The 22,312-nt window shown below is 39.6% G+C and overlaps 1 protein-coding gene across 5 annotated transcripts in view; it reads left to right on the forward strand.

Annotated features, from left to right (window-relative positions):
• HECW2 (HECT, C2 and WW domain containing E3 ubiquitin protein ligase 2) overlaps positions 1-22,312 on the forward strand; it is a 422,372-nt gene that overhangs the window by 382,325 nt on the left and 17,735 nt on the right. For all 5 annotated transcript variants that reach the window (XM_043910516.1, XM_043910517.1, XM_043910518.1 and 2 more), the window contains 7 exons: positions 5,502-5,654; positions 7,433-7,531; positions 11,578-11,707; positions 12,720-12,866; positions 13,557-13,671; positions 16,823-16,908; positions 17,933-18,045. In XM_043910516.1, the coding sequence (XP_043766451.1) occupies positions 5,502-5,654; positions 7,433-7,531; positions 11,578-11,707; positions 12,720-12,866; positions 13,557-13,671; positions 16,823-16,908; positions 17,933-18,045 (843 nt within the window). The remainder of the gene's footprint in view (positions 1-5,501; positions 5,655-7,432; positions 7,532-11,577; positions 11,708-12,719; positions 12,867-13,556; positions 13,672-16,822; positions 16,909-17,932; positions 18,046-22,312) is intronic.

The following is a 22,312-nucleotide window of genomic DNA, read 5'->3' on the forward strand; positions in this document are numbered from 1 at the left end:
GTCTCCCTGAACAACTTTTCTTATTCTGGTGTTGCTGATGGGGCCCACCGGGGTAGCTTTGGAATGTGTATGCTTCCTTCTGCACTTGAGGTCGGTAGAGTAGTAAGTCTTTGGAGAGAGTTAATTCTGTGGAAAGTCCAAATTAGTAGAGGTATTGGTATGTATAGAGTATTATTTTGTGTTGTTAAGGTCAACTTTGTTATCTATGAGGGAATAATATGTTGCAATTTCTATTGATACCATCTCACTGATAGTATTTTCTACCTGTCATGATCAGGGTCTTTATTTACAATAGATTAGTGAGGGCTTAAAGAGAAAGGATTTTTCTTTTCAGAATAATGTGTCTGCCTAATCTCCAAAAAAGTGTGAATTAGCAGATTCACTCAGAGACTTCTGTTCTGCTCTAAGATGTTTCTTTGTGTAGGTCTTGACACATGATATATAGATTTTTCCTGAACTGGAAGAGCTGAGTCAAGAGAAATTGATGGGAGATGTCATAGTTGTAAATTTATAGGACAGTTACAAATACCATGTGAGGTAGAATTAACCCCAGAATATTAGAGATACCTGTATTCAATTAAAAATGCAAAAATAATTCTAGAGCCTTTTAATGTAAATATGCTAGTTGACAAGTGATTAGTGTATCTCACTAAATTAATGTCATGTTATGCTTGGCTTTTTATGAAATACAGACAATTTCTAAGCAAACACTGATTTAATTTGGTCAGAGCTGGAGATTTTGTTCTAGTCATTTAAATTTCCACTCAGTTTAATTTGGTTATCTGCTCGTGCAAAGTGGGGAGTAGGAGAAAATAGCAGTGCAGAAATGACTTGGAAACTGAGTCATCTGGACTGAGTGTGGCAGGAAATGGCATGGTCTGCTTGCCTCTTGGGCTTCTGTCTGCCTAGACATTACTTCTTTAAGAGGGGAGCCACAAGGACTGCATATTCTTCAGTGTATTATTTTCTTCTGAATTAAAAGTTTTAGCAACTAAAGCTTGTTGGTGTCAGAAGTTAGCTACGTAGACTATTATGTTCAGATAGGACATCCTGGGCCATTCACTTGTTTTTCTTTTTATTAAAGTAGAGTTGATTTATAATAGTGTGTTAGTTTCAGGTTTATATTCAGTTCTTAGTACCCAAAACAAGTAAGGAAATAATGGCCTGGATCAAGAGAGGATGTTTACACTGTGATTGCCTCTTTTTCCTTTCCTCCATGGCCAACTCTATAAAAGGTACCTTTCTTTAAGAAAGAATGAGTTCATTATATGTAAGGTGCCTTCTATATGACATTAGTCATCCGTCTTGCAAAGCCATACTTGGACTCGGGAGGGGATGCGTGCAAACAGTTTTAGTTTGGGGATTTAAGTACAGGAGAGCTCTTCCTATGATATTTCTACTTAGACACATGCAAGAAACTAGGGGGGATGAGATCTGAAAGGTTTTCTTGAGTCCCTGCTTATAAAATAACCAGCAGCTCTTACACCTGACTGGTCTAGAAGTTGTTTTGGGTCCTGGCCTTGACCAGTGTTTCCTCAGATATTTGTAAAGCTTCAAATGAAACTAAGGTGTTGCTTGTTTTCTTCTAAAGAGAGACATTTGCAGGATAACCTAACTGACCCAAACCATGTTGAAGAAAGGTGCTTCTAATTTGTAGGCTTTGGCTTGGTATCTCCGGGTAAAACTTTGTCATGTTAATTGCTCACAAAATTCCCTACTCCCCTATCACTTCTTTAGTGGCTCAAGAACTAATGCCTTGCTGCTACAAATGTAAGAGTGAATCAGAGGGTGTGTAGACCACGTGTGCCTGAACCAGCTTGTAAGAAAGAAAACCTGTCTTCCAGAAAACGTGTAGGAAATGACCGTCAGACTTCCCAATGCCACTATCCTCTTTCATTTTATAGTCTGCTTCCTTTGGGATACTTTGTTTTTGATAATTTTTAGTTGAACATAAAGAACCAGAGTATAAAATTATTTAACAAATACTGGATGCCTCTAACAACTTGGGTGGTGTCAGCCCAGCAACATGATAGTGTTTAAAATGCCTTATCAGCACTTCATGGGGCTCAAAAAGACATTACCACCCTAAAGACATCTGTGCTTATTCCAAAATGCCCTCAGATGCAGCTGTTGTGTGGCTACACACCCGTTGTCCGGAGTTTCTGTATTTCCGTGCCAAGTCTTTAGCCGTGGAACCAACCTAACTGGCAAAACAGGAATGTAACAAATGATCCCTGTGATATGAGTCATATTAACTATTTATATGGAAGAGGTTGCTAAGACATTACAGGAAGTGCATGCATAAGGTATCCTGCTGGGACACGTCTTATTGAATTAGGTAGACATATGTAATTTGTAATCAACAACCTGCTCTCAGATATGTGGTTCTGAATTTCAGATTATAATCAAATCAAACTTTAAAAATGTCTTCACATTAGAGTAACTCTATCAATGCTGCTGGAGTTTAAAAAAGAAAAGAAAAAGAGCAGATAAAAGCCTGACCAGTTGAGGAAGATACATTTTCCTCCTAGACCTGGATACCTCCAGGCCAGGGCTCATGGCTTCCTGCTTAGCAGTTGTGACCACTCCTGAAGATTTCATACACCCTAGGATATTGTTGTGATTTTACCTTTTCTTGAACTGATCTTCACTAAAGAGGATTTAGAGTAAGCTAGGTTTTTTAATAAAGTAACATTTTCTTCCTACTTTCTTCGGTAACAGAGGTTGGCAAACTTTTTCTGTAAAGAGCCACATGGTAAGTATTTTCAGCTTTTCAGGCCATTCCCTGTTGTACCTACTCAGTTTGCCATCATAACAGCCCCAGACAACACATAAACAAACGAGCGTGGCTGTGTTCCAGTAAAACTTTTTCACAAAGGGCGAGGGCCTGGACCAGATTTGGCCTGCAGGTTCCAGTTTTCCGACCTCTCCTCTATAAGCAATGTTGTGTTTCATCCTGATGGACGTTTTAAATATATCGAAGAGTAATGAACATCACACATGGGGTCAGGAAACCTGTGTCAAGGCCTGGATCCTCCACTGCAGCTTTCATTTGATACAAGTCAGTGATTTCCTTCAGCCCCAGTCATCTCCTCAGCAAGGTGAGGGGATGGACAAAAGGACTGCTAAGATACTTTTGATTGGCATTCTCTGTTTCTGCAAAGACATAGGGGTCTGCTGATGTAATTCATCACCAGCGGGAATTTAGAGAGATGTTTTGCGTCCACAGGGATCCAGGTAGACTGGAACCATGGACTCAGTCTCACGTGAAATTTAGTATGGCAAGTATTAATATTAGCGTCTAGTGCTTAGGTTTTAAAAAGATAGGCGACGTGCAGACGGGGTGGGAGAGTCCTAGTTTAAAGCAACACAGGTGAAAGGTTCGAGCTGATGACTGGCTTGTGATGCGTCAACAAAGTAAAGTGACTGCCCACAAGGCGGGGTGGCATTAAGCTGCGGCAGTGGAGAGAAGTGTCCACGAAGAGAGGCCAGGAGCCCGAGGCTTTGCCGGCAAGACCGCACCTGGAGTGTTGTGATCAGTAGAGACACGCCCTCAGGTCAGACTTTGACCCTGGAGAGTATCCAGAGCAGAGGCCCCGCGTGACAAGGGAACTCCCTGCCGGGCCTTGAGAGGAGGTTGTTCATGAGTGAGGAGGGGGCCGGAACCAGGAGTAGGCACTGCTCAACTTAGAATCTTGTGGAAAATGACGTAAAAAAAACTTTACACCTTTAGCATCTAGATCAATACCCAAAACCTAACAGGCACTCACATATTTGTTGAAGGGAAGCCTCTAAGTGTGTGAAGAGTGTGCAAGTGGAAGAAGTATTCTACTTGGTGGTGTCAGAGACCAGAACTAGGACAGTGGAAGGAAACCACCAGAAGCCGCCTTGGCCTATTACATAGACTGATACTTTTTTATTTTAACATTTATGTGTTTATTTTCATGTGTATTAGAAAAGAAAGAAAGCTAACACATCACAATTCCAAAATATTGTGTAAGATAAGGCTACATTGGAAAAGCAAGTAAAGCTGGAAATATTAAGTAAATGGTAGTGCATATATATTCAGATATGGCAAAAATTAAGAACTTAGTCTGTGGGTAGCTGATGTCTGTTTTAAGAAAATTCTGTTAAACTTTCAACTAAGATATATTTTAATTTTAATTTTAATTTTCCTTACTATTTTAATTTTGCTTACTATTATTCCAGCTCCCTCTTCTACCTATAATAAGATCCTTTTCTCTATCACACAATTCCATACCACACATATGGAATTTTTCCTTTGTCATAAAAAAATACAGAAGTGGCCATTGAAGGAAATTCCATAGAGGGAAAAAAATAGAGTGAACAAAGGAAGTCTCATTAAATCCCATCACCAACTTATCCATAGCTTTCGTTCTCCCTTCAGAATTCCTTCCTGTCTTTGAACCCTTATGTCAACTTTTTACCATGGGGTAGACAGATGTACTTGACATTTTTCGTTTTGAATTGAGTGTATCAAATTGCTGTATTACATACTCCTCTTTGGTGCGCTTTTTGTTCTCAGCATTGTTTGCCGCTTGTCAGTCCTCAAACCTCACATAATCATTTCTCAGATTTTGCTTTGACCCTGATGTCTTTGTAAGTAAAATGGAATTTACACTGTTGTTCAGGTGCTAGAATTTCAGCCTCTTCTCAACTACCTTCCCGAGGAAGCTTTAGACACCCTCACTTTTCTTGTCTATAATTTTCCTTGGTGTTTTATAATTTAAAGTTTTCATCTGAACCCTATCATTCCATCTTTTGCCTCTGATCTCCCTAGGAGGCCTTGTATCTGTAATATCCTCTCACCAATTCACTAAAGTCTCTTTTTGCCCCCATTTAAAACTGTTTTGGAAAAACATGAGAACTCCATGTTCCCATGGATGTATGTAACTGATGCCCTTGGGTTTAACCTGCTTAAATAAGGCATTCCCACTGCAATCTCTCTCCCCAGTGCCTGGCTCTGGGCACCTAAGTTATTTACCTTTGGATGCATATTTATGCAATCAAAGTATTAGCATATTGCCTATCTCATCCATTATCTGATAATTAGCTTTTGGATATGTTCCATGTAAATGTTCATTATGCTATTTTGGGTCACAACATGTCTGCAATCAGGAGTCATGATCATTTAATGTGTAGTATTTTGGACGATCCTGGTATGTCCCTGGTGGCTCAGTGGTAAAGAATCTGCCTGCTAATGCAGGAGACATGGGTTTGATCCCTGGGCTGGGAAGATCCCCTGGAGAAGGAAATGGCAACCCACTCTGGTATTCTGGCCTGGGAAATTCCATGGACAAAGGAGCCTTGCAGGCTACAGTTCATGGGGTTGAAACAGCTGGACATGACTTAGTGACTAAACCACCACCACCAAACTTGATAATTAGACTTCCTGTTTTACCGAAAGTTGAGCACTGCGTAAAATGTGCCTAATACATAGAAAAAAAATAATGACTACTCTTTTTGTGAATTTTTTAAAGGCTGGATTACAGTGGACCTTCCAGAGAGTTTTTCTTCCTGGTATCCAGAGAACTCTTTAACCCATATTATGGCTTATTTGAATATTCAGCCAATGACACATACACAGTACAAATAAGTCCCATGTCTGCCTTTGTAGACAATCACCATGAATGGTAAGTATTTTTCTCCACAAATTTTTCTTTAGCTGATTTTCTGTGATATTAGATTTTATAAGCATCTAAACTTTAAAAAAAGAAAAAAGGTTTTTTTTTTTTTTTGAGAAAATCATATTTTCAGTTAAATATCTCATTTGATTCTTGTTTGTGTTATCAAATTTAACATACAGGCACTCTCCAATCTAGGAATAGATTATGTTCTGTAAGACCAATTTTAAGTGAGTTGGGTAGAATCCAAAAGGTTTTCCTGAGAGAAAGTTGCAGATAATGCTAGGTTCTTAGCAAGACCCTAAATCCTTGTCTGAAGCTTTGGGCGACTCTGAGCTATAACAGGGGACTGGTGGGGGTGAGTAGGGCAAAATCCTGACCCAAAGGTCAGGCAGCTTCTAGAACAGTCCTTGGGGAAGTGGCTCACATGTAGGGAGGGGCAGAGCAGCTGGGCCTGTTGGTTTTCTAACGGGAGGGAGGACAGGAAGACAGAGTGGCCTAGAGGAACCGATGGTGGAAGAGAACCCCGGCAGGCAGGCAGGGGTGTAGGGTCACAGCAGAGGCCCCTTACCCGTCACTATTTCAAGTTTGTAGCCAGGAATTGCCCCACTCCTATTTTTTAACACGAAGTCAAGTAAAACTGGTATAGGATTCCCATCTGGGAATTATTTATTCTTAAAACCTCAAATTGCACTCTGTGACATTTTTTACATCCCTGCGTTTATAGACTTGAAGTATCTGTATGATCCGTTTGCTTGCTTCTGTTCATTTTCACTATTGTAACAAAAAAAAAAGAATGTGAATAGGAATCATGGAAAAAATTTCTTTGAGTCATGAGGTTAATACTGGTGGGTGGAGGGCATTAAGGTTTAGGACTTATTCTTCAAATTAACTTCCGTTTAACTACAATTAGAGGTCCTCCTAAGAGTAGCTATTGCAGTTATGCTTACCTAAGTGGAAATAAAGAAAAACAAAGCTGCTGGGCATTCATCTTAAGATGGTTGCCTAACAGTGAAATTACAGTTGGACACTACGAACCTCAGTGTGGATTTACACTTTCAGAGGGCATCAGGCTTTCAAAAGGCTAGAAACTTGGATATTTTTGAAAAAGAAAATATATGTACATCTCAGCAAATCCAGCCATGACAGATATATTTAATAAAGTTTCCGAAGTGATTCAGAATAGAATTGAGCACTGAAATTTTAGAGAACAGAATGTCCCATGAGGAAACTCCCTCAAATGTACACATGCATAATTCTTGGATGGTGACAGTTTCTGTTAAGAGAGGGGTTTGAGAGAGAATAGGACTAGAAACTTTCTCACTCTGAGCCTGGGCTTTTCCTCAAAAGGGAATTGCTACTAGGTTTGCATTAGAGAAATCCTGCTAATATTCATGCACGCAAACTACAAGGGGACATTTTCCCCACCATTACTGACACCATTGTGTCAACATTTCTTACAAGTGATTTAAGGACATTTCACTGTCATGCTAACAGGGATTTCACGCTGGCCATGTAGAGTGCTACATGCTGGACCTCACTGACATGGGGGGAGGTGCAGCAGTATCTCTCTGAATATCAGATTGACACAGATTTTTTCTGCAAGTAGATGTGAAAATCAACTAATGAAGACAGCCTGCCGTGCATACAGATTCTCATGAACCTGGAAGGCAGTTCATCTTAGAAAAACTTAGGTGGTTAGAACTGGAAGGCATTCTTGAGAGGAAACAGAACCATTTAGAAACTGCTCCAAGATATGTAAACCATCTCCTGCTTTTCCTTCACAGGTTCCGGTTCAGTGGTAGGATCCTTGGTCTTGCACTAATTCACCAGTATTTGTTGGATGCCTTCTTCACACGGCCCTTTTACAAGGCTCTTCTCAGAATGTAAGAGTATTTTTATTGCTTGTGTAATTTGCATGTAAAGAATGAAGTATTTCCTTTATCCAAAAGAATCTTTTGTCAAGGTCATTTTTTAACTCACTATCTCAAATCTATTATTATTTACTTAATAGTGGTTTAGATTTCTGAAACTAATCAACTAATCTAATTTCAAAAATGGTTACTGGATTTTTCCAGCTTCTGATCCTTTATTCCCGTCTTGTTCCCAAAGGCTTAGTTTTGCTCTGCTCTGAGTAATTCATTCTCATTTGTTGCTACACATGTTTCTTCAAAACAATTGTACTTCAAATACAGTGCTGAAATTCCTGTGGTATTAATGTCAATTATTAATAGAATAGTTGTGGATTAGTCTTGGTGACTCATAGCCCCCCATCTTTCACAAGATGCATTTTACATTTTGCCTTAAGCAAACATTGAACTGCTTATTCTTGATTCACATGTTCCCTCTCCTTTTTTAACATTTGTTTGTTAGAGGTGGGCCGTATTTTTCAAGTCCCATATTTTTCTTGAAATCTCTCCATATGCAAGGCAGTAATTTATGATGGCAGATGAAAATTTAGCATTCACAGAACTTTTTCTTCATTGTTACCACAGTGAAAGATTGCAATTATTGTAAAATGTAGAGCAAACAGTTTCTGTCCTGTAATCAGTAGTCATTTACAAGGCTGAACAGAAGGCAACTGTCTGTGAGAGTAGCAGCTCAAACTTGCAACGAGAAAGTGCAGCCTGATTGCATGGTTCTGACCAGCTCATCCCCTCACCAAGGCCATGTGTCCATGGATCTGCTTTCTGTGAGCCTAGACCTCAACGGAAAGGATTTCTAATGGCTTCTTAAAGAGGGCCAGTAGGAAGACTTCTGCCATCGTCTCTTTTGATGTCTGGGCCAGTGAAGCCCTGAGCACCTGGACTCCGGCCTTCTGCCTCTCTGGTTCTTCTGGCCTCTTTGCATCTTTCTGTTTCATTGCCTTATCGTTCATCTTCCCATTTAAACTTCCTGCAGGAGTAATCTATGCTGACTGTTGACATGCCCTCAACACACTTCAGTCTAGCTTTTTTCCCACCAATAACCTATGGAAGTTTTTAAAGAATGCTTTTTAGTCTCTGTTTTAATAGACCACTCTGCTGCTTTTGATACTCTTGACCCCTCCCAGACCTGTCCGTTTTTCTTGAGTTCTTCCTTCTCTGGTGTCCATGACACTATGCTCTCTGGGTTCACCTTTTACTTTTATGCCTCTTTTGTGGGTGTCCTGACTTGCCCTTTAACCTTGATATTCCTGAAGCTTCCATCCTGGTCCCCCCTCTTTTCTCTATGTATGTTCTCATGGGAAATCTCTTCAGCTGTCTCATCTACTGACTCTCCAGTCCACACCCTTAGATATGATCTCTCTTGAGTTGTAAGCTCAAGCAGTCAATATTTTACTTACTGTCTCTTCTTGAATGTCTCACAGGCACCTCAAAACCAACATGGTTAAAACTAGACTCATCAATTTCTCCTGACCTAAAAATATACCTGCTGCCATGTGCCTCATCATAGTTCACAGTACCAACACTCTCAAATCACTCTGGTCAGAAATTGGGAGTCACCCTTAAACAGGGGAGTAAATGCACAGCAGTTTCTTCTCTTCCCCACCTCCTACCCCATTCCCATGGTACAGGTCACAAATCATTCAGGTTGTCTTGCCTGCTAAACTTGTGGCCTTAGGAATTTTTCAGCTAGTGGCCCTCAAGACTGGCAGTGAATCAGAGTTATCTTATAACTTGAGTTCATTTGCTGTCTCATTTTAGATATGCTTCCTTTTACCCACCCACTAAAATGGTTTACTCATTTCCACATTTGCCTCCTAAATAATTCTAAAGTTCATCTTCTCTACCCTAATATTCCTTCCTGGAAAATTCCATGGGCAGAGGAGCCAGGTGGGCTACATTCCATGAGGTTGCAGAGTCAGACACGATCACACACATACCCAGTCTACACTGATAGTTGTGCTCTAAGTAAAATCCTTATCTTACTTTAGACAGGTTACTGTGGTGGTCTATTAATTGGTTTCCACCCAATGATACCCACCCCCACCCCCCATTATAAGTAATCCTCTACACAGCCACTTGCGGATAAACAAATTAAAGTCACACCTCATATCTGATCATGTCATTGCCTGTTTTAAAACCTTTCAGTAGTTCTGAGTCACCAAGCTCCTTAGAATGACATTCAAGACCAGCTTCTAGATACGTTTCCAGCCTCATTCTCTGGACATCCTGTCTTATGGTTAACTCTCTGGTGCTGCCATATGCTTGGAATATCTGTATACTCCATCCCTTTGTGCTTTGTTCAGGTTGTCTTCTCCTGCCTCTCTTTTCTCCCATTCTCCTTTTTATTCATTCCCCTTTACCTCTTGAGCTTGAAACATCCTGCAGATTTTAATATAGGTGTCATCTACTCCAAAAAGCTTCTTCTAAATCTCCAGGTCATGATTGTGTAGCTTGGTTGTTTATATCAGGTATCATAGCCTCAACACTTGGCACTTACAGTGCTTGATAAATAATCTATTTAAAAACTGTCCGAAGATTAGTTTTGATCTTCAAATGTTTACATGGATTAGGTTGAACTGTGTCTTAAATCAACTGTACAGAGTAAACTGAAGATGTCATTTGTTGCTGGAGAAAATGTAATACCATTGTGGGAGAGGGGAAGGAGTAGAATTTGCACTGGACAAGAAATCAGGAGATAAAACAGCTTTTCCCCAGCCACTTTTGATCTTCGCTTAGTTACTGATATGCAGTTTTCTCATCTTAAAAATGAGAAAATGTTTTTTTTAAATGTTGATCTGATTTCAAGCTCTGTCGCAGCTACCTACTGGCTGTGTGACATCAGGCAACTTATATAACATTCCTTAGCTGAGTTTCTCATCAGTAAAACTGAGATAGGTATTCCTACTCTGTAACATTTTGGTGGAGACCCTATATGTGAAAGCATTATGGAACCAATAAAATATTATATAGAAATCTGTTTGTCTTACTAAATGAAAAACATAATCAGAAAAATCAATCAGTTTCCAGGTCAAAATAAATGTCTTGCATGTTTTCTGTGGGAGGTCCCTGTATTTACTTTACATACCTTTTTTTATTTTAACTGAAGCATAACATGCATATAAAAAAGTGCACAAATAATGTGTTATCCACCCTAGGCTCTTACCACCTTAAATCAACTTATCTAATTGTATCTTTGTTTCTCCAAGTAGACCCTTAGCTCCTTGAGGGCAGTAACTGTTTATCAAGTAGCTATTAAGATGTTTGGTGCGTACTTGGTGTCTCACACATGTGTAGACTGAACTAAACAAAAATCATCTTTGAAACTGGGCTGATGGGAGGAAATTCCAAAACAATAAAGCAAGTCAGTTGCTACTACCTTTACAACAGGGACATGTAATAGTAGCTCCATCTCATGTAGAACTTCTCTCAGCAATGAAGAAAGAAGAGAGAACTATAGAAAGCTATTAAAACTGTAGAGCAATTCTGTGGCTTTCAGTTTTCAGAATCATGGAAAGAGTAAGAACCATGAAGAAGAAAGGGATATATGTGAATGTGGATCATAGAGTCTAGTCTTTGGGGGAAAAAAAAAGTTAAAGTACAGTATAGAAATGTACAAAGAATTTCTAATTAGGAAGATGATAATTTAAGATAGTTTAACCTAGCCAAAGATTACTGAACCCAAGTTGTCAGCCCAAGTCCCAGTCCCACCCCTGGCATTGCTTGTGGGTGGCTGTGCAAATGGGCAGCCACTCTTTGCACCCCCAGTTCTGTGTCTGTAAAAGATAAAACAAACTGTATGGTTCCTAAAGCATTTTACGTATCAGGATTTAAAAATTTTATACATTTCTGAATTATTTCACCGCTCTGGTTACTGACTTTGACAAAACACATTCTAGAAATCACTGCCTATTTAGTTGATATTGTACTTGTGTGTTTCTTCACGACTCTGGGTTTTTGCTAATATCCATGCCTACATATTTGTTTCTCTTCGTTTGTCATCTTAGTCTCTGTGACCTGAGTGATCTAGAATACCTTGATGAAGAGTTCCATCAGAGCCTGCAGTGGATGAAAGACAACGACATCCATGACATCCTGGACCTCACGTTCACTGTGAACGAAGAAGTTTTTGGGCAGGTCTGTGTGTGAATAATGGTGATTGTGTGTGGTAATTGAAGACTTTTGGTTGGTGAAGGATTAATTCAGTGGCTAAGATCAAATGTTTATTTATTTGTGGCTGGTTGGGTGGTTTAATCCCAAATTTATGTAGAGTTACAATAATCTTGGTTACAAAGGTTATTATAATGCCAGCTTCAGATTAAGATGTTTTAATTTATAGAGAGTGATAACTATTTGTGAGTTACAAGCAATCTTTTTATTTCCGACTAAAATATCCTCATGAGATATTAGAATGTACCTGATATAAAATATAGTTTATAAAAATCCATGCTACCGCAGAGTTGAATATTAAAATATTCAGTTGGCACTTGTACTTAATTCTCATTCATGGTTAAGAACTAAAATGGATTGTTTTGAAGCTGGGGGAAAGTAAACACTATTTTGGCAAAGGCTTGAAAACACTTCTTTTTTGAATTGATGAAAGAGTTGGTTAAAAGATTTCTTTCAGAAATTGTATGCTGGTTCATAAGTAATATTCTTAGTTAGACATTAATACCTGGCTGGTCTCCTGAATTTCATATTTTGGAAAGTATGTCTCAAGTTAACATTTGCTTGAATGTAATTCTGCTTCCTTAAGGTAAACCTTTACCTAAATATTTGCTTTCTGTATGTAGTTGATTCTGAATCCTGAAGAAATTTGTGATAATGTCTTGTCAGACCTTCAGATAGCAGTGACACAGAATTTGAAACCTCTTCGTTTTCATTTAGAAGATTTATTTGTGGATTTAAAGCTTACCCTGGAGCACTTGTGGCACGTATATACTTAGCCACAGAGGTGCTCAGACATCAGCTTGGTGCCTGTTTTCCCTGGTACCACTGTGTGGTACCAGCTCTGCTGGTGCTGACCTCCTGCTTGTAGATGTGCCCAGGGCTGGGACAGGTAGCGTCCGATTCCAGCTCATCGCAAGCACTAGTCTTACAACATCAAGCATATTGCTTTATGGTCAGCCTTTTTGTTTGTTAATCACAGATTACTGAACGAGAATTAAAACCAGGGGGTGCCAACATCCCAGTCACAGAGAAGAACAAGAAGGAGTATATTGAGAGGATGGTGAAGTGGAGGATTGAGAGGGGCGTCGTGCAGCAGACAGAGAGCCTGGTGCGCGGCTTCTATGAGGTAAAGGCCACCAGCTGCAGTGGGGACCTCAGCTGAGCCCAGTGGGACCTGGGTCCGCCTCCCTCTGCTTCATATGTGTGTCGTATTCTCGTTTCTCTTTTGCCTTATTTACTGTTGCTAATTCAATTTAAACACTTCAATGATTTTTCCTATATGTTTCAAGAATACAAAAAAGAAAAAATTATTCCCCTGTTACAAGAAATCATTGAAATGACCTGAATTCAAATAGCATTTGAGAGTTTCATGACCACTAATAACATTTAAGTCATGCATCTTACTCATGCTTAGATATGGGTAATCAAATCTCATGCCCGGTATGTGAAATGATAGTATCTGAGGGTCAGAATGAGTTGTTACAAGTATTTCATGTGACTTCTTTTGTGAAAAAGCCCACATAGCTAAAATAAAGATAAACTATGAAAATGACTGAAGCACTGAATCTTCTCCAAGAGAAAAAAAAAAAAAGAATTAATTAGTGACCAATTATAAAACAAAAATGCTGTTGAAAATTTCATCAACCTTGTACTAAAAATATATTTGTAGAGAACTTTACAGTTTTAAAAGTGCCTCCACAGAACACATCCATGCGTTCCCAACACTCCTTGTGCCCTCCTTTTCTGATGAAGTGTAATTGTAGCTGAGGCTTCTCCAGGTTCTTAAGCCATGTCCTATATTCTTTTTATTCCACAGGTGGTGGATGCCAGGCTGGTATCTGTTTTTGATGCACGAGAACTAGAACTGGTCATCGCAGGCACAGCTGAAATAGACCTAAGTGATTGGAGAAACAACACAGAATACAGAGGAGGTGAAATTTGACTTATAGGTGGCTGGATTTTAAGTTTCAGACTACAGGGAGGCAAGTGGTTCAGCATGTGGATCTGGATCCAGGACAGGCAGAGGCACTTGCTCTCTAATCATAGGTCTGACGCACTCTCCTTTGAGACCGTGGGCAAGGTACATGCCCTTCTTCCCCTAGCTGTCTCATCTGTCAAGTGGAAGGAGGATTGTTTACGCACCATCTGAGGATGTCATAAGTCTTAATTGTTGGCGAAGAAATGTGACCATAGGAACAGTAATTAATTGTTTTATGGTGTTGTTAGTGAAGCATCAAGGAGCTCATATCCAACTGGTTAAACTCCACCTATTCTGTCTTCATTCTCAAACCTGAAGAGGCACACCCTCTTAACTTCTTAATGAGCAAACGTAGTTTTTCTTCATTTCACTTGAACTACTTACCAGTTGTAATTCACAGTTGAAACTCATGAATAGAATAAGATACGGTTCTCAGATTTCAAATTTATTGAACAAGCCCTTTTAGAATTCAAGCATTAGGTTCAACCAAAAAGGAAACTGCTGTAAGATTAGCTTAAACCTGCATGCGTGCCCAGTATCTTCAATTATGTTTGACTCTTTGTGACCCTATGGACTGTAGCCCATAAAGCTCCTCTGTCCATGGGATTTCCCAGGCCAGAATGTTGGAGTGGGTTGCCATACCCTCTTCCAGGGGATCTTTCCCACCCAGGGATCAAACCCACATCTCCTCCATCTCCTGCATTGCAGGTGGATTCTTCACTGCTGAGCCACTGGGGAAGCAGCTTAAAACTGGACACGTCACCAGATAGGAAGCTTTAGGGCTGGCATTCTATAGATCAGTACAAATTTTCAATTAGCAGTTGGCATTGTGATTTGATTGCTGAATCAATACACTTGGAGAACGACCTGATGCTAACCCAGAGTTAGTTTTATTCAATACTTTGAAGCGAAGAACAAATACATTTTCTGAAATTTATTGTAGTGTTATTAAGTCTTCAGAAAGTCATGACAAATGACAGTTGGGTTTTGCTTTTGTCTTTTAACTTAGAATGTAAGAGGTGAGCAGTAATTATGAACTTGGAGAGTGAAGAATACAAGCTTTAAGTCACTGAATTAATCACTTAGCAGACTAAAATTAGAGCTGAGCAGTTCTCCAGTTATCGGTAAATTGAAACAGAGATTTAAAGGAAGAAAACTTTAAAACTACGGAGTAAAAGTATACCTTAACATTGGCTCAGTTGCTTTTATTTTGGCTTATGCTTGTCTCTTCCAGTCCATCACTGTTGCCCTGGGCTGGCCTTGCCTACCCATTTTCTCTGAAAGGCAGGATTAAATAGCAGTGTCCATTGCTGCTATTTCTGAAGTCCAGTTGCTGTAATAAGTCTTTACCAATCGGCCCTCTGCATAAGCCACAGAGGCCTTGGCTGTTATAACTGTTAACTAAACCAGTTTCATTCACTAAAATACAATTTCTCCAGCATGCTACGTCACTTAGGTGTTACCATAAATACTATTAGCTCATTCTTTACCCACGACACACACCCTCAGGAGATTCTAATAACAATCACATCAGCCACTTTTCTGTTTACATAGGATAGACTTTTTTTCTCTGTTTATGACAAATCAAGTACCTATTTCTTTGCTTATTGTCAATCTTATCAAATAAAATCCTTGGGAAGAGAAAACAAAAAACCAAAAAAAAAAAAAATCCTTGGGAAGAGAGTGCTGGGGGGAGGGAGGGGCAGGAAAAGGGCAAGATGTGCAGTTGCCGTGTTTGCTAACCCAGCTAGTTGGCATTGAACGAAGGGGCGGCTTTGCTGGCATTTGCCGTATGTTCACGGGCAGCTGTTTGTAGAGAATACCACGAGATACTTTCACTCCTCCTCCTTCTCTAAATGGTTTTGGCACAGACAGCAAAGGAGAGGCATAAAAGGGCCAGTTCAAAGGGTCAGAAAACGTTAAAGCTATAAAGAGCCACTGCACTTATTTTATAGATGACAAAACTCTTTTCTCAGCACCAAATAGCTCATCTTTGCCAAAGGCAGGACAACAAGCCTCTGGATTTCCGTGTCCAATCTAGCTGTATTTACCCTTCCTTTGGATCCCTTTCTTCTCCAAAGGGCATCACTGACCAGATGGTAAACAGTAAGGCAAGAGTCCCCTCAAAACCCACGTGAGGAAAAATTCGAAGGAAATTTTTCAGGACTCACTGCTGCTGACTCAGAATTAGAGCTGCTGTCTGCACACTGCGTATGTCAGTCAGCTGGGCTGAATCACCAACTGTGCCGTCATCTTTGTCAAGCTTCTCTCTGAACGTAATTTTTCTCCACTGAGGTTTTGGAATCCACTGCTACTCCCTTAATCCTCCTGTGGGATGACACTGTTGACATTTTATTAAAGTCTACTACAGTGTGGAATAAAAGTAACATTTGGGTTGATGATTCTTTGAAATTTACACGTTGAAAGAATGAAAGTAGTGTAATTATTTTCCCTTTTTGTTAACAAAAAGTAATTTGATTTTAAAATATCAACATTATATATAGTTCTAAAATAGTTTGCAATATATGTTTATTTGTGTAATTATTTGATTTATGTCTCTCTCCTTTACCAGAAGCCCTGTGAGGGTCTATTTTCTTTGCTATTGTACCCTCAACCCTCAGACGTAGTAACAGTGCTTGGCATAGTGGTTTGTTATTCAGCACACAGTTGTGTCCAGCTCTTTGTGACCTCGTGGACTGCAGCACGCAAGGCTTCCCTGTCTTTCACTAACTCCTGGAGTTTGCTCAGACTCCTGTAGAAAATTATTTCTTGAATGAACGAAAGGTTCAAGCATTTCCAATACCAGCAACTGTATTTTTCAAAAATGGTATGGTTAACGATAACTCACTTGTTCTCTCCGCTAGCTTCATTTAGTGACCTCTAAATGGAAACAGATTTCTTGGTTCCATTTAATGTTTTGTTTTACTTTTGACACTCATGTGATCACACTAACAGTGTTATTCCTTGGTCTAAAATGGTAAATAACCTTTAATGAATCCAAGATGATGATTTATGTCTGGGAGTCTTTTGTTGACATGCCAGTGTCATAGTGACTTAAGATAGAAAACTCAAAGTAATACTAGCTTTCATGATTGATTTGATAGGATATCATGACAATCACATTGTAATTCGGTGGTTCTGGGCTGCAGTGGAAAGATTCAACAATGAACAACGACTGAGGTTGTTACAGGTAAGATGCCTTTAGTTAATCTTTTTAATGCATTAATTATTGTTGGAATTTCATATTTTTAATAATAGCTAACTATACTCAGTAAATATATCCCATGTTTATCTGCATATTCTGAGTACACTGTTTCCAGACTCTTCTGATTGCATGGTTCTTTGGTTCCATCACTATGCAGAACATCTCTAACTAGTCCAAGCATCTCATTAGAGTTGTGAGGAAGTACCGATTGCCATCCAAGAGTCCTCAGAACAACATCCGCCTTCAGGGCACTTTGATCCCTTCATCAAGAGGGCCTCCAAGTTCTCTGCAGGCCAGCATCTCTGCAACAGAAAGAGATAATCTTCAGTCTCCTTTATCAAGAAATGATCCAGTTCCTTGATAGAGAGTCCCTTCTTTTCTTCCATCTAACTTTCCACAAATTTGAGATGATGTTGAAGTTTAAGAATACTGGGAGAACTAACCCATTATTTTCTCATGGTGTTATAGTTATACACGGCAATTGTTTGTTGGTTGCAGCTAAAGAAATGTCAGACATGAGGAAGCCTTTTGTTTGCTTAGACAAAATCTTACAAGTAGGCTGAATCTTAGCTCCTTTGGATTACAGGTCTGAGTCTCAAATTTGCAGGCCTAGAAGTTCTTTTTGTTTTTCATTCACCTCAAATTGATCAAGGACTGATGCTAAGTAGACTTAGGTTAATTGACATGTCCACTTTATTAATCTCTAGTGGAAAGTATGCGTGGTTTAAGCTTCTAAGTTAAAGAATGTATAGGATGCTGTATTTTCTACAAACCGTCCACATCCCCTTTCCCTTTTTAATGCACTGTCCTTCCTTGGGATTCTCCAGCTCTTAGTCAGAATTCGCACATTATAGTTATTCTGTCTTTATATAGTTTTATCTTCTGAGCTTTACCACCAGTGAGCAGTATGCTGTTCTTCCCCAGGACCTCTGTATATGAATGATGCCAGCCTTTCCTAGAGACTGGTCTCTTGGCTTCACCTTCTCCTTCTGTTTTCTTGGGTTGATAGTTCGTTACAGGCACATCCAGCATTCCCTATGAAGGATTTGCTTCTCTCCGAGGCAGTAATGGCCCAAGAAGATTCTGTGTGGAGAAATGGGGGAAAATCACTGCTCTTCCCAGGTAAAGTAGAAAACATTTCTGTACTCTCACTACAGTGCTCTAGGGGGGAACTTCAGCGTAAGTGTATGTTGATTTATTGCTGTTTCTATGTTGAAAGTTTAGAAGAGTGGAAAAAGCTTTTAGAATGAATTGATCTTGGATTACCTTTCTAAATAATGGAAAGAAAGATATTCCTGATCATATGTGAAGAACATACGTACATATCTTAAAATACAAAATACGACAGAACCAAAGCGTTTGTTAGTGATTGGAGAAGCAATGTTGGTCACACTTGTGGCTCTAATTTATGTCTCAGAAGCTCTAGTTTTAAGTTTTTCACTGGTAACTATTTTGAATCCCTTCACTAAAAATGACCATTGTGGTTTCTAAGGAAAATTAAATCATGTAAATATGCCTCTTCAATCTATCATACATGCCTTTCCACCTTGTGAATGCTCTCTGCATTGTACTCTCATACGTAATAAAATGATATATTTCCTTGAGTGGAAAAAAATAGCTTTTCTGCTGCTACTAATAAATCTAAGAGACTCGTAAGGCAGCATCTGTGAATGAAAAAACTGGGTTGAATGGAGCAAACTGGAACTGAAGCAGAAGAAAAGCAGGGAGCAAATAAAGAGGAACAGAGAAGAGTTAGTTTCAGAACTCCTTTATCAATCAGCAGTAACATATTGAATTTTTGAGTAAAGAGGATTTCAGATTGCCTCTCATTTTACTAATAATAAAACTGCTTTCTGAGGAGGTTAAATCTTCCCAAGTGATACTAAGTTCCCCATGATGTTATCCTGAGTTTAAGTACAGTCACCCATCTGTATCCATGAGTTCTGCATCTACGGATTCAGCCAACCACAGATTCCCAACAACTGCAGGTCAAAAATACTTTTTTGAAAAGTTTCCAGAAAGTTACAGAAAACAAAACTTGAGTTTGCTACATGCGGAAACTATTACTTAGCATTTACATTGTACTAGGTATTTCAAGCAATCTAGAGATGACTTGCTTCCCAGATGACTCAGTGGTAAGGAATCCGCCTGCCAGTGCAGGAGATGCAAGAGACGTGGGTTCTTCCCTGGGTTGGGAAGATCCCCTGGAGTAGGAAATGGCAACCCACCCCAGTATTCTTGCCTGAAAAACTCCATGGATAGAGGAGCCTGGCATGCTACAGTCCATGGAGTCACAAAGAGTCATATACAACTGAACACAAGATAATTTAAAGTATACAGGAAGACGTGCATAGGTTAGAGGCAAATGATATGCCATTTTATATTTGAGCATCCACGGATTTTGGTATCTCTGAGGGAGTTCTGGAACCATCCCCTGAGGATACCAAGACAACTATACAGATGACTTTGAGAAACTTGTTAAGAAGACTGACTTCTTAGCAGTTGTAAGGCACTGGTTTTTAAGAATAGCGTTCTAAGCATAAATATGTAAAAAGGTGGTGCTGAAAATACAGAGAGCAATGAATAGAGCTCACTCAGGGCTGACCTGAGCCACCTCTTTGGGTACATCTCAGTCTGTGAACAGAGGTGCTTGCACGCAAACATCTAAGTATTAGCTGGCTGACTTGGTGCTCCAAATGTAAGAGATTTAATTTCATTATTTAAAGAAGAATTTTTATTTTATTTTCCTTATGTCTGAAACATGCCTTTTCACCCTTAAGCCACATTTGCAACACAAAAGCAGATTTTCACTCTCTGAGTAGGGCCTTTCACCTTTCTGAGAAACTCAAGGATGCATTAAAGAGTCAAGAAAGGACAGATGAATTGTGTTCTTTCAAGATTTGCTTTTGTAAAGTAGATGGAATAAACTATAATAGTAGGCAGATATATCAGCTGTTTTTATTTAATCACTGAAATGTTCACCAAACCTGGTGAGCAGAGAAAGGCAATTTGGTGTAAACAACAAACTTTGGCTTCAGAGAGACTAAGCTCTACCCCAGTTCTGTTACTTGCCTGCAGTGTAGTCTTGGAGAAGTTACTTAATCTTTCTGAACCTCTGTTTGTTTCCTCATCTACATTGTAGGTCGGTAATTCTGAAGATTAAATGAAATCTTGCATATAAAACATTTACTGCTGACCCTGGCCCAGCTGATGATGGCTGCAATTATGATTTCTGCCATCATCATCTGTAATATATGTCAGGCTGCAGCTTATTGGAAAGAGCACAGGGTTGGAAGTTAGAAGACCTGGAGTTTTTGGGAGGTTGGGATTTCTTGCCCACCTCTGCCACCAGCTGAGTCTGGGACCAGAAAAGACCACTTGATCTCTCAGCCTCTGTTTCTCCAACTTTAAATGGCCAGGGAAGGGGTGGTCTGTTAGGTTCAGTTCATCAATAAGTAGCACTGACAGGTTGCTGAAGAATCTTGGGGGTCAGGCCATATTCACTTGTCTACTTCCCCAGGAGCTCCAGGAAGTTCATATACTTGACTCATCATACATGGTGGGGCTCTTCGTAGCATTGCACACATGCAGTTAGGCAACAGGCTTTGTTGTTGCTTCCTTTCTGCCTTGTGACCTGAGGCTCTAGGTTCTAGATTCCAGTTCTACCCAGATTGTAAAAGTCATACATAAAGATATGAGGCACATCAGGCAAGCAGACCATTTTCATACCTTGCCTGTAACAGGCTCTAATGTTTTAAGTCCAGTGGGAGGAAAGAGCTACTTGACTATTCTGCTTCACCGGTTCATCAATTTACATAGCCTTGTTAGGAGATATGAGTGCAGATTTAAGCACTTTGATACACTAGCTATGTGATCCTGAGAGCCTGGATCCATCTCTGAAGAGTAGAAATAACAATGCCCTGCTCAAGGAGTATTTGTGTCAAGTGAGTGAGAATAATGTGCATGAAAGTCCTTAAGGATAGTATGTTTTCTTTGTTCTTTTAAACCTTTTATTATGATTCTTCTGGGAGCCACCATCCTGCTGAAACTATTAAAATTCGCTTCACAAAAGTGGTACATTGGAAGAAAAACATAAAAGGAGAACTTCAGCGCCTGACCATATAGTTTTATCAGAAATGATTTCTTCACTGATAACTGTCATCATGAAATGTGGCGTGTTAAGTGCCAAAAAGATCTGTAAGATTGGCTCTGATCTAAAGAGATGGTGTATATGACTGAGTCCATTTTTTCCTACTGTCAGCACAGATACACTAAAGCCATCATTCCTGCAGTTTCCTGCTAAGTTTAAGTTGTAGAACTAAAGAACTGGTCTGTACCAAGCTATTCAACCCCAATGTATTTCTTTTTCTTATTTGTGAGATGATGTCTAACATTCAAAATGTGACATTGTACATACTGGATACAAAATGAATGGATCTACTTCTTCCTTAAAATGTGTTTTCCCTAGGAAGTCTGGCATCATCCTGTGTCAAGCAGGGTAGGCTGCACCCTGGAGAAGTGATAGTGGAAGTGGCTGTAAAGGTTGAGGACAGGCAGTCCCAGCAGAAGGGAGGGCATCTTATTCTAGACATGGATGATTGAGGGCCTTTCGGCCTTTCAGGGAAGCAAATGAGTTTCATTCTTTTCTCCGACTTCCTAGTCCTCATTGCAGTAGCAGTAAATAATGCTACTCACAACATGGGCCAAGAAGTGTGTCAAAGTATATAGGGGTGTCTCTGAAGCCAGAACAAGTTGAATCCGTGGCTCTCTTTTTCTGTCTTTTGGTAATAAAGTAACTATAGACCAGATGGTAAATAATGATGGAGGCAGGCCGGTGTGTCTGTGGAGGCGTCTGACTTGAACACATTACTGCCCTTCCTCTGCTTCCTGGTTGGTAGTTAGCTCTGTATTTTGCATTTCTGTAGATTTCCTGTCCCCTGTGCCCTGATGGGCTTAGGAGACTGTAAATTCACTTTATGGCAAATGCTCTCTTAAACATTCTGAAAAACAGGCTGCTCGCATGCCCGCAGGAAAATGCAGGTCAGATCCTCTTTCCCAGGGTGGTGTAGACTTTATGTGTTCTTCCCAGGGGCTCTTGCCCAGTAGGACGGTGGGACAGGGCGGTGGGAGAGCTGCTGTCGTAATGGGGCAGTGTTGGTTTTGCCAAAGGAGGGAAACACTCATTTTAGAAAATGCCTGTGTCTGGAGATGATTATAAATGCAATTCTGACCCAAATTAAAAAATAAAAAGTAAGTTAATTATGAAATGAGTGTCTCAGGGAGACAGCTTTTCCAGTGGAATAGAACTTTAAAAGATAGCATCATTTTTAAAGATAAATTTTTTTCAGTAATTAGCCTCCAACTAATAAAAATAAATGAAAAAAAAAGT

This window comes from Cervus elaphus, chromosome 8, assembly GCF_910594005.1.
Source record: "Cervus elaphus chromosome 8, mCerEla1.1, whole genome shotgun sequence".
Classification (NCBI taxonomy): domain Eukaryota; kingdom Metazoa; phylum Chordata; class Mammalia; order Artiodactyla; family Cervidae; genus Cervus; species Cervus elaphus.